Here is a 12,022-nt window from a genome sequence, read left to right as displayed (position 1 = left end):
CTCCAAAATTGATCTGAGGTCCAAAGCAGCCCTATCCAAAATCTGAACAAGCTTTTTCTTTCTTTCTTTCTTTTTTAAAGACATTGGCAAGATAGCCAGGCATGGTGGCTTACACCTATAATCTCAGCACTTTGGAAAGCCCATGTGGGAGAATTACTTGAGCTTAGGAGTTCAAGACCAGCCTGGGCAACATAGGGAGACCCCATCTCTATTTTTTTTTTAATTTAAAAAAAGGAAAAAAAGAGATTGACAAGCTGATTCTAAAATTAAGTGAAATTGTAAATATTCCAGAATAGTTTAAACAATTTTGAGAAAAAAACAGAAGACTTAATGTAAAACTACATTCTTTAGGATAGCTTGTTATTTAAGGATAGACTCATGTAAACCAATGGACTGTAACAGAGTTCAGAAATAGACTGAAACATTTATGATCAATTTGATTTTTGACAAAGATGTCAAGGTATGTCCATCTTTTTAACAAATGATCTTTTTAACAAATGATGATGAACAATTGGTTAGCCATATCTAAAAAGAAAAAGAACCTCACCTGTTACTTTACATATAAATTAACTCAAAATGTAACAGAAAAAAATGTAGTGTAGACAAACATAAGTGCTAAAAGTAGAACTTCTTGAAAGAACACATAGGAGAAAAATCTTTGTGACCTTGAATGAGGTAAATATTTCTTAAAATCTTTAATTGATTTCATTAAAATAAAAAACATTTGCTTTGAAATGCCAACTCTTAAGAAAATGAAAATATACGCCACAGACTGGGTTAAAGTATTTGTTCAACTTATGTGTGATAAAGGACTTACATCCAGGATATGTAGGAAACACGCTATAAAACAAGATAACCTGGCTACCAAAAAAAAGAAAAAACCAAAAAAAAAAAAAAAAAAAAAACAAGTTTTGAACAGATACTTCAACAAAGAATAGATATAGATGCCAAATAAACACATGAAAAGAAGCCAAACATCATTAGTCATCTGAGAAATGCCAATTAAAACCACAGTGTGATCCCATGACATACCTATTAGAATAACTTTTAAAAAATCTAACAATACCAAGAGCAGTATACAAGGTAACTGGAACCTCACATGTTATTGATGGGAAAGTAAAGTGGTATGACCTCTTTGTAAACAATTTGGCAGTTTCATATAGAATTAACCATACATTTTCTCATACATCCTAGAAGTCTCACTCTAGGTCTCCTGCCCTAGAGGAATGAAAATATATGTTCATGCAGTGACTGCTTCATGAATATTTATAGCAGCTATATTAATAATCACAAAAATTGGAAATAACCAAGATGGTTATCAACTGGTAAATGGACAAACTGTGATAAATCCACACAATGGAATCTATATAATACTTAGAAATAAAAGGAATGAAGTCCTGTACTAATACATGCAACAACACAGATGAATTTGAAAATATTATACTAGGTGAACAAAGCCAACGCAAAAGGCTGCATCTGCATGCTGTATGATTCCGTTTATATGACATTCTGGAAAAAGCAAAACTGTTAGGGACAGAAAACAGAGCAGTGATTGCTAAGAGCTATGGGAAAAGAGGAGGAATTGCATACAAGGGAGAATAAGAGGAACTTTTGGGGATCATGGAAATATTCCATGTCATAATTGATGTTCTTACACAACTCTCTCTGTTTAGAAAACTCATTATATTGTACACCTAAAAATAATGAATTTTTCTCTGTGTAAATTATTCTTCAGCAAGCCTGATTTTCAAAAACAACAACAAAGAATGTGTAATATTAATGAGGATGTACAGGTTAGGAACTTAATGTATATCGTACTAATTCCATTCCTAGGCAATTTTCAAGAGTAATGAAAACATACATATTCACATTTACTTTTAAGCAAATATTAATAGCAGTTTTATTCTAGTCCCAAACTGTAAACATTTTTGATGCCCATCAACTGTGAGTGGCTAAACAGATTGCTGTACCTCTATACAATGGAATAAATGAAATACCACTTAGAAATAAAAAGGAAATGATTACTGGTACATGCAGCAACATGGATGAATTTCAAAAGTGTTGTGCTAAATGAAAGAAATTAAACATTATGGACTTCATACATCATAGCTATAGACTGTGGTTTTATTTATATGAAATTATTGAAAAAAGCAAAACAACACAGTAGCAGAAAGCAGATTATTGGTTACTAGGGGCCAGGAGTTGGGGCAAGGAAATTGGCTGCAGAGGGTTATGAGGGACCTTTTAAAGTGTATGTTGACTGTGGTGGTGGTTACACAAATATATATATATACACACACACACACACACATATATATATATTTTCAAATCCCATCAAATTGTACACTTAAGTTTGACAAATATTATGGTATTAAATTATATCTCTTCCTCAAAAAACCACAAATAGTGTTCCCATGTAGGCCGGGTGCGGTGGCTCAAGCCTGTAATCCCAGCACTTTGGGAGGCCGAGATGGGCGGATCACGAGGTCAGGAGATCGAGACCATCCTGGCTAACACCGTGAAACCCCGTCTCTACTAAAAATACAAAAAAAAAAAACTAGCCGGGCGAGGTGGCGGGCGCCTGTAGTCCCAGCTCCTCGGGAGGCTGAGGCAGGAGAATGGCCTAAACCCGGGAGGCGGAGCTTGTAGTGAGCTGAGATCCGGCCACTGCACTCCAGCCCGGGCTACAGAGCAAGACTCCGTCTCAAAAAAAAAAAAAAAAAAAAGAAGTATTTATTATAATCATTTTAGTATGTACTATGGTATTGTTTAATATACACATGGTAAATCTGATTAAAACTTTTAATCATTTTGATAAAAGATTGGATTTTGCTCTATTATATCATATAATTTTTTATTTAATATAATATTAAATCTATAGATTAAGGATTTTGTAACTATATGTAATTAAAACCTATATCTGTAACCTCTGGTAAATCAGAGTTCACATATTAGTTTTGTATTTGAATGTATGGACTTAATAACTAGCATTTATATTGCTGAAAGTAAGCTACTAAGTATCTGAGAGAAATGTTAAATCGGCAAATTCTCTGTCATGGTATAGGGTATTGGGAGAGTGTAGGCATATGCATTTTTTTTCTGTGTGCTGGGACTACATTGAAATAGCATAATTACTAATTATTTCCTTTCATAGTAGGTATTGATTCATCATCAATACAATTTAGTTAACTAATTTAAGAACTGGAAAGAGCGAACACTGGGATTTTTCTATTGATTGAAACATATTAGCAGTGGAAACCTACAGTTTACTTTTAGCATACCTAAGTTGGTATTGATTTGAGCTACTTTTGATCAGTGTTTATTTTAAAATTTTAAGACAACATCCTATTACAAATGCAATTGCGATAGAATGTACAGACATCAGCTAGGATGTTAGTAGTAGCTACAACCAGCCTGTGGCTGGATGGCTCTCAAAGGAATCTCTCATGAGCTCCTTAGCGGTAGGCCTCAGTTCCTTACCAAGTCAGTTTTTCCATCTGCTACTGGAGTGTCTACATGACATGGGAGCTGGCTTCCTGCAAAGCAAGTGATCCAAGAGAGAATGAAGCAGAAGCCCCCGTTTTTTTTTTATTACTTACTCTTGATAGTTATATACCATTATTTCAGATACATTGTATTCATTACAAGTGGGTCACTAAATACAGCCCAAACTCCAGGGGAGGGGAATTAAGCTCCACCTCTTGAGGATATATTTCAAAACCACCACAGGTCACAACTTTTATGTAAATAGGGCAAATAAAGTGATCCTTCTAGATTATAAGCAATATTGCCTTACAATACCAGTAATGCTTTTGATTAGATACTTTTTATAATTTAATGAGGATTTCAGAGTTCAGGAAGAAGCAGCCCAGAGGAGCATAGTAGATTTCCTTATGCTAGTTAAAAAGTCTTTTTCAACCAATTTTCTCTTTATTTTAGAAAAGATTTGTTTATCACACCTAGTACATGTTTTCATACCTGGGAATGTTTTGTAATGTTCTCCCACAGTTAAAGCTAGATGTCCTTTTTTATTTATTTATTTATTTATTTATTTATTTATTTATTTATTTATTAAAGACAGGGTCTTGCTGTGTCACCCAGGCTGGAGTGCTGGATTGCAGTGGTACAGTCACAGCAGCTCAACCTGTTGGGCTCAAGCAATTCTCTCACCTCAGCTTCCCATTAGCTGGTACTATAGGCATATGCTACTATGCCTGGCTAATTTTTGTTTTTTTTTGTAAGAGATGCAGTCTTGCTCCATTGTCCAGGCTGATCTCAAAATCCTGGGCTAAAGTGATCCTGCCACCTCAACCTCCTAAACTGCTGGGATTATAGGCATGAGCCACCGTGCTCAGCCTATAAGTCTTAATTTATTAATCAGTTTCTTAAATAGATTTTCAGTTATAATGTGTCAAGCACTCAGCAATGTACAAGATAGATACCATTTTACCCATACATTTTTAAAACAAACATGTAAACTAAATAGCTGTGATAAATGACAGGAAGGATATAATTAGAGTGTTGTAGTAGTGATTCGTGGAGTGGAGATCGGTTGCTTTGGATAAGATAACCAGGAATATCTTCCTATGTGACTTTTAAGTTTTGATTTGAAGAAATACAACCAGCTGTTCTTTGAACAAAGGCGTAGTATATGCAAAGGCCCTGAAGCAAGACAGGGAGCTTCTAGTGTTCTAAGAAATGCTGGAAAGCAAGTATCACTGGAACTTAGTGATATTAGGAAGAGGGTGTTATTTATATAAGACCAGAGCCTACTGAAGACATCTGGATGATATGTGATGTTGATAATGTAGCTGAAGAGAGACATTTTTGTTTAGAGATTTTTAAGAAATGTAATTTATAAGACTCAGCGATTTGGGGGGTGATGACAAAGGGAGATGTTCAATATGTTTAGTCCATACTCAAGTCTCAGCTCGAGCTGCTCAGTGGCATTTACTGAGATTAGGAATACTGGACAAACAGTATTTGTATAAACATCCTTCCATCCCCATGGCTGGGGTTGTGGGGAGGAGGTAGATGGACAGAAAATGAGTTCAATTTTAGGTCCTTGAAACTGGAACCCCTGAGAGACGTCCAGATTGAGATGTTGAATAGGAAGCTAGATATAAACAGGTAGGTTGAGAGCTCAAAAGAAAGGCCTAGTAATTGAGAGTCACTACCATGTATATGAAATTTGAAGCCATGAGAGGGAGTGAGTTCATCTGGGGAGAGATTGTAGAATGCCAACAGGAACTAGGGATGCATCTGGAAAAGCTCAGCATGTAAAGGTTAGGTAAGGGAAACAGGACATCCCTGCCCCCCCCTCCCCAAAAACAACAACGCTAAGAGCAAAAACAAGAGTGGCTCAAAAGATAGGAAACCCAGGAAAGTATGATGCCAAGTGTATTAGTCTGTTCTCATACCTCTGTAAAGAGATACCTGAAACTGGGTAAAGAAAGGAGGTTAAATTGGCTCATGTTTCCTCAGGCTATAAGGAAGCATGGCTGGAGAGGAAACTTACAATCATGGTAGAAGGTGAAGGGGAAGCAGACATATCTTATATGGCAGGAGCATGAGGAAGAAGCGGGGAGGGGAGTGCCACACACTCTTCAACAACCAGATCTCGTGAAAACTCACTCACTCACTGTCATGAGAACAGCAAGGAGGAAATTTACCCCGTGATATAATCACCTCCCACCAGGCCCCACCTCCAACACTGGGGGTTACAATTTGATATGATTTTGCTCTATGTCCCCACCCAAATCTCATCTCAAATTATAATCCCCACATGTCAAGGGAGGACCTGATTGGATCATGGGGGCAGTTTCCCCCATGTTGTTCTCGTGATAGTGAGTGAGTTCTCACGAGATCTGATGGTTTAATTTTTTCTCGGTTCTCCGTCCCCGACTGCTGCCTTTGAAGAAGGTGCTTCCTTCTTTGCCTTCCACCATGATTGTAGTTTCCTGAGGCCTCCTCAACCATGTGGAGTCAATTAAACCTCTTTTCTTTGTAAATTACCCAGTCTTTCTTAGGCAGTTTTTTATAGTTTGTGAGAGTGGACTAATACACAATTCGATGTGATATTTGGGTGGAGACACAAATCCAAACCATATCACCAAGGGATGATAGTTTTTAAACATGAAAATATCTGATGAGAAATCAGTAAGACGTAGACTGAAAACTGTCCATCACATTTAGCAACAGCAGCTTTTGACCTCCAGAGGATTGAATGTTGTGAATTTGCCCACACAATATCAAGAAGCTTTACTTGGCAAGCAGGACCCTGAATTTTGTTGGCATTTATGAGCTACTCCTTTTGGTTTGGTTGTGATAACACTACAAGTCAGGGCCATTAAGACCAAGTGTTCTGACTTGTCAACCAGTAGGACATGAGAGGGTAGAGACTATTGTGCTAAATCCTGACTCACCACTGATGGCAGTCAGCAAGAGAGTTAGTCCTATTATCAGTTTTCTACCTGTTGTCGTTCTTGATCTGGAGTATTCTTTCTGACACCCAGGAGCACTTACAGTGCAAACATATACACGCAGATACCAGTTTTAAGCCATAACAAAAATATATTGAGTCAGCCCAAAGGCGCCACCCAATAGTTTTCATTTTAGTTTTTCTGTTTCACTGTGAGTTTTGCCCAACCCTATCACTTGTTTTCAGGCATTTTCTTTTTTCTACAGGAGCACTAACCAAGGAGTTTAATACATGCATATCAGGGGTTGTAACAGCTACCAGGAGATATGTTATTTTGCCGTTAGAAGCTTAGAGAAGTACAGAAAAGGGAGTGAGCTTAGGCTGTGTGGCTAGAGTGGTAGTGGTGGAGAGGGCTTCATTTTTTTTTGATTCCATGTTCCATGGTCTGCACCACTTCCTCCTCTATATACCTCCTAGAACCTAGAGAGTTCCTGGGCTTGGGAGCGTCTTTTTTTTTTTTTGTCCTCACACTTTCTGCCATGTAGCTATTCGTGCTTTTGGTTACTTCTATGGCCAGCAACTCTTTCTCCCATGGGACTGAGAAGCTTACTAATTCGGATGCCTATATCCAGCAGAGGTATAACATATCAAAATTTATGCGATGCAGCTAAAGTAATATTAAGTGAAAATTTACAGCTTTAAACACCCATATCTGAAATAAATTCCTCAAATCAATAACCTATGCTTCTACTTTTAGACAATAGAGGAGAGCAAACTAAATGCAAAGCAAGTAGAAAAAAATGAGTAATGAAGATTATAACAAAAATCAATGAAACATAAAGCAAAAACACTAAAGAAGATCAATGAAACAAAAGCTGATTCTTTGCGAAGATCAGTAAAATTGACAGACTTTAACCTAACCATGAAAGATGACACAAATTACTTAAATTAGAAGTGAAAGTAGAGACATAACTATTGAGCATATAGAATCTTTATTCTTTTTTCCTGTTTCTTTTTCTTCTTTTATAGAGACAGGATCTTGCTCTGTTGCCCTGGCTGGAGTGCAGTTGGCACAGTTATAGCTCACTGCAGCCTCAGACTCCTGGGCTCAAGCCATTCTGCCATTTCAGCCTCCTGAGTAGCTGGGACTACAGGCACATGCCACCATGTCGGGCTAATCTTTTGATTTTTTTTTTTTTTGGTAGAGATAAGGTCTTCCTATGTTGCTCAAGCTGGCCTTGAACTCGGGCTCAAGTGATCCTCCCGCCTCAATCTTCTAAAGTGCTGGGATTACAGGTGTGAACCACCAAGCCCAGCCTGAGCCTACAGAAATTAAAAGGAGTAGAAAGGAACATCATGGACAACTTCATGCCAACAAATTAGATACTTAAATGATATGGACAAATTCTTAGAAAAACAGAATTGCCAAAACTGGCTCAAGAAGAAATTGAAAATCTGAATGGACCTATAACGCATAAAGAAAATGAATTATTAATTTAAAAATCTTTCCTTAAAGAAAAGCCCAGACCCATTTGTCTTTACTAGTTAATGCAATAAAATATTTAAACTAGAAATGATATAAATCTTTAACCTACTCATCCAGAAAATTGGAGGGGAGAAAACACTTGCAACTCATTCTATAAGGTCAGTCACCCCAGTACCATTGCCAGACAAAGACACCACAGGAAAACTCACAAGAAAAACGCATAGGCCAGTTTCCCTCCTGAACAGAGACACAATTTTTTAAAATAAAATTTAGGAAACCAAATTCAGCAGCATATAAAAAGGATTTATAAAATGTTCATGTGGGTTTTATCACTAGGACGCCGGTTAATTTAAATCTGAAGATCAATTTATGTTGTGCACCAGTATTTATAAAGGAGAAAAACCTTACTGTCATTTCATAAAAAAAGCATTTGAGAAAATTTAACACACATTCATGCTTAAAAACTCTCAACTAACTTTCAACTAAAGAAATTTCCACAAATTGACAAAAATCATCTACCAAAAAGCTCCCAATATGGACATCATACTTAAAGTTGAAAGACTGAATACTTTTCCCCAAAGTTTAGGAGGGTAAAAATGTCTTCCCATTTTTACCACTTCTATTCAGCATTACATTGGAGATGTTAGCTTGTACAACAAGGAAGAAAGAGAGGAAGGAAGGGAGAAATTGAAGATATCTGTACTGGAAATGAAGAAAAAAAGTAGCCCTCTTTACAGATCACAGAAGTGTAGATTTGTACAATGAAAAGTGTAAAACATTTTTAAGAGAAATTAAAAATAGACCTTAATAAATGGAGACATTCCATGTTCATGGATCAGAAGACTCAATATAATTAATAGGGTAGTTTTCCCTAGATCTATAAAATCAATACAATCCCTATCAAATTCCTAATAGACTTTTTTGGAGAAATTGGGAAGTTGAAATGAATGCACCTAGAATAGCCTAAACAATTTTGAAATATAAGAACAAAATTGGAAGACGTACCTTGATTTCAAAACTTACTCTAGAGCCACAGTTATCAAGATACTGAGGGAATTCACCCTTCCTCATTTTCATTGTACTCAGTCCTCAGTTGTGGTAATTGTACAAAGATAGGCATATAAATTAAAGGAAGAGAACTGACAATACACAAATAAATCCTTGCATTTGTGGTCAATTGTTTTGCAGCATAGGTGCCAACACAATTCAGTGAGGAAAAGATAGGCTTTAAACAATTTGTGGAGAAAATTGGATGTTTACATACAAGAAAATTTTGATGCTTACCACATATCAGTCAAAAAAATTAACTCAAAATATAGGCCTATATGTGAGAAGTAAAACTATAAAATATCTGAAAGAAAACATAGGAGAAAAACTTTCTGATGTTGGGAAAGGCAAAGAGTTCTCAGATGTAACACTAAAAGCATAATCCACAAAAGAAAAAATTGAGAAATTAGACTCAACCAAAATGTAAAACTTTTGTGTTTCAAAATTGATCACTAAGTAAATGAAGAGATAAGCCACAGACTGATAAAACATTTATATATCATGTGTCTGACAAAGCACTTTTTATTAGCCTGCATTCTCCAGAAAAAGAAAACCAATAGGATATGTATGGATATATAAGAGATTTATTATGGGAATTGGCTTATATGACCATGGAGGCTAAGAAATTCCACGATACACCATCTACAGCTGGAGACCCAGGAAAGACAGTGGTGTAATTCAATCCTAATTTGAAGGCCAGGGGAGCCCATGACTGAGCCCAAGGCTTGAAGGTCTGAGGAGAGAGGGATGGGGGAAGAATTGAAGGATAGAGAACCAAGAGCTCCTACTGTCCAAGAGGAGGAGAATATAGATTCCCACCTTGAGGAGAAGAGGGAATTCACCCTTTCTCCTTCTCGTTGTATTCAGTCCTCAATCGACTGGATGATGCTCACCACACTGGAGAGAGCAGTCTGCATTACTAAGCCCACTGGTTCAAGTACTAATCTCTCTGGAAATGCTATCACAGATATACCCAGAAATCGTGTTTTACCAGCTCTCTAAGGTCACTTAATCCAGTCAAGCTGACACATAAAATTAACTATCACAGACTTGTATTCAGAATGTATATAGAATTCTAACAACTCAATGATAAAATACAAACAGCTCAGTAAATGAGTAAAAGATTTGATTAGTCATTTCACCAAAGAAGATGTACAAATGACCAATCAGCAAGTGAAAAGATGCTTAACAACATACATTAAAAATACTGTTTTACACTAACTAGAATGGTCATAATCAAAATACAAGAGCGAGTATTGGCGAGGATGTGGAGATGAATTTATACATTGTTAATTGGAACATATAGTGGTATAGCCACCTTGGAAAACAATTTGGTGGTTTCTCAAAAAATTATAGATAAACTCAACATACAACGTAGCAGTTCCACTCCTAGGAATCTACCCAAAAGAAATGAAAATGTATTTTCATATAAAGGTATATACATGAATATTTATGGTAGCATTATTTATAATAGCAAAAACTGTTAAATGTCCATGTACTAGATAAAATGTGCTGTATTCTATATACAGTGGGATACTAGTCAGCAATAAAAAGGAATGAACTATGGATACATGCTACCATATTGGTAAACCTCAAAGACATTATGTTTAGTGAAAGAAACCTGACTCAAAAGACTACATACTAATGTATAATTCCATTGATCCAAAATGTCTAGAAAAGGTGGGTTTACTAGAGACACGGAGTAGATTGCTAGTTGCCTGTAGGTGGGGATAGGAATGAAGATTATCTGTAAATAGGTACAAGGCACATTTTTGTGGTGATGAAAATGTTCTACACTTGATTTTAGCCAAAAGGCCGAGAAGAGATGAAGAAAATGTTCTAAAGTGAATTGTGATAATTGCACAACTCTCAAATTTAAAAAAAAAAAATGCTGAATTATACAAATTGGATGAATTTTATGGCATGTAAATTATACTTCAGTGAACCTTTTACAAAATAATTACATTGTTCTTTGTGGTAGAAAGAACTGTGACAGCATATTTCTCTGAGATTCTAGGCTTTGAATGTAATAATTAATTCTGCCATCTGTTTCCCACTGCTCTTTGTATTGATCAGTTCTATTCCCTGATGTTTACATTTCATTATGAGGCCACAGGAAAATTTGTCTTCTATTAAGCTATATTTAAAAAATTTCTCTTTACCCCATGAGCAGACGCCTAAATAGTTTAGAATCTCTCTTCTCTTTGATACAAAGTATATGCAAATATATTTAAATTTATAATGTAAAAATGTATTCTCTTTAAGATAACTATTACAATAAAGACATGTGAATATAATTTTATATGTACTTCCCAGCTACTATAATTTCTTTTTATATCAGTAAAGCAGTGAATTATTAATTATACTGTTATTAATCAACTTTTATTGAACCTGTACTTTATAATGGCACTGTAATGACAGCTTACCTGAATGAATAGAACATGTATAATAGATCTGTGGCTAGTCTACATCTTTTGTTCAACCATGAATTGTAGATTGAAACCTCTCTAGTATTCATTAGTCTAACATGAGTAGAACTTTTCAGAATTATAGATATTATTATGAATGAATAAGCACAGATAATTCATGATTTATTATTGTGATATAATTAATCTTAAGATGGAGTCCACATTGAATTCTTTTTCTTGCAGACGTATTTCATTAGCTAGTCCACGTCAGCTTTTTAAGGCTTCTAACATGACCCAGCGATGGCAACACAGAGAGATTTCCAATTTTGAGTACTTGATGTTTCTCAACACGATAGCAGGTAACTTAATTCCATGCATTGATTATTTTAGACAATAAATTATTGATTTCAGTTGTTAGATTATTTTGAGTAATGGTATAACTAGCTTGTTCTATTGCCATTATTGCTACTAGAATACTACAAAGGGTATACAAAGAGAATAGGGTATGTTGCTTACTCTCATAGGAGTCATTTTAAGTACAAATGTGAATATTTACGTGATTCTAGAACGGGATATATCAGTAAAAAATTCAAGGTACTGTGGTGATTAAAAGGACAGAGAGAGAGGGAAATTATATGCACCCAGTTGGTGGGAGTAAGG

General features: G+C 35.8%; 1 protein-coding gene across 7 annotated transcripts in view; it reads left to right on the top strand.

The window, feature by feature from the left end:
- The window catches only part of LRBA (LPS responsive beige-like anchor protein), a 768,738-nt gene that overhangs the window by 551,938 nt on the left and 204,778 nt on the right, over positions 1–12,022 (top strand). For all 7 annotated transcript variants that reach the window (XR_012435154.1, XR_010586615.2, XM_015450901.3 and 4 more), the window contains one exon: positions 11,606–11,721. Coding sequence is in view for 5 of the 7 variants with exons in the window: in XM_015450901.3 (XP_015306387.2) it covers positions 11,606–11,721 (116 nt within the window). In the remaining 2 variants the exon portion in view is untranslated. The remainder of the gene's footprint in view (positions 1–11,605; positions 11,722–12,022) is intronic.

Source organism: Macaca fascicularis, chromosome 5, assembly GCF_037993035.2.
Source record: "Macaca fascicularis isolate 582-1 chromosome 5, T2T-MFA8v1.1".
NCBI lineage: Eukaryota > Metazoa > Chordata > Mammalia > Primates > Cercopithecidae > Macaca > Macaca fascicularis.
This window is presented reverse-complemented; position numbering and strand designations above follow the sequence as displayed.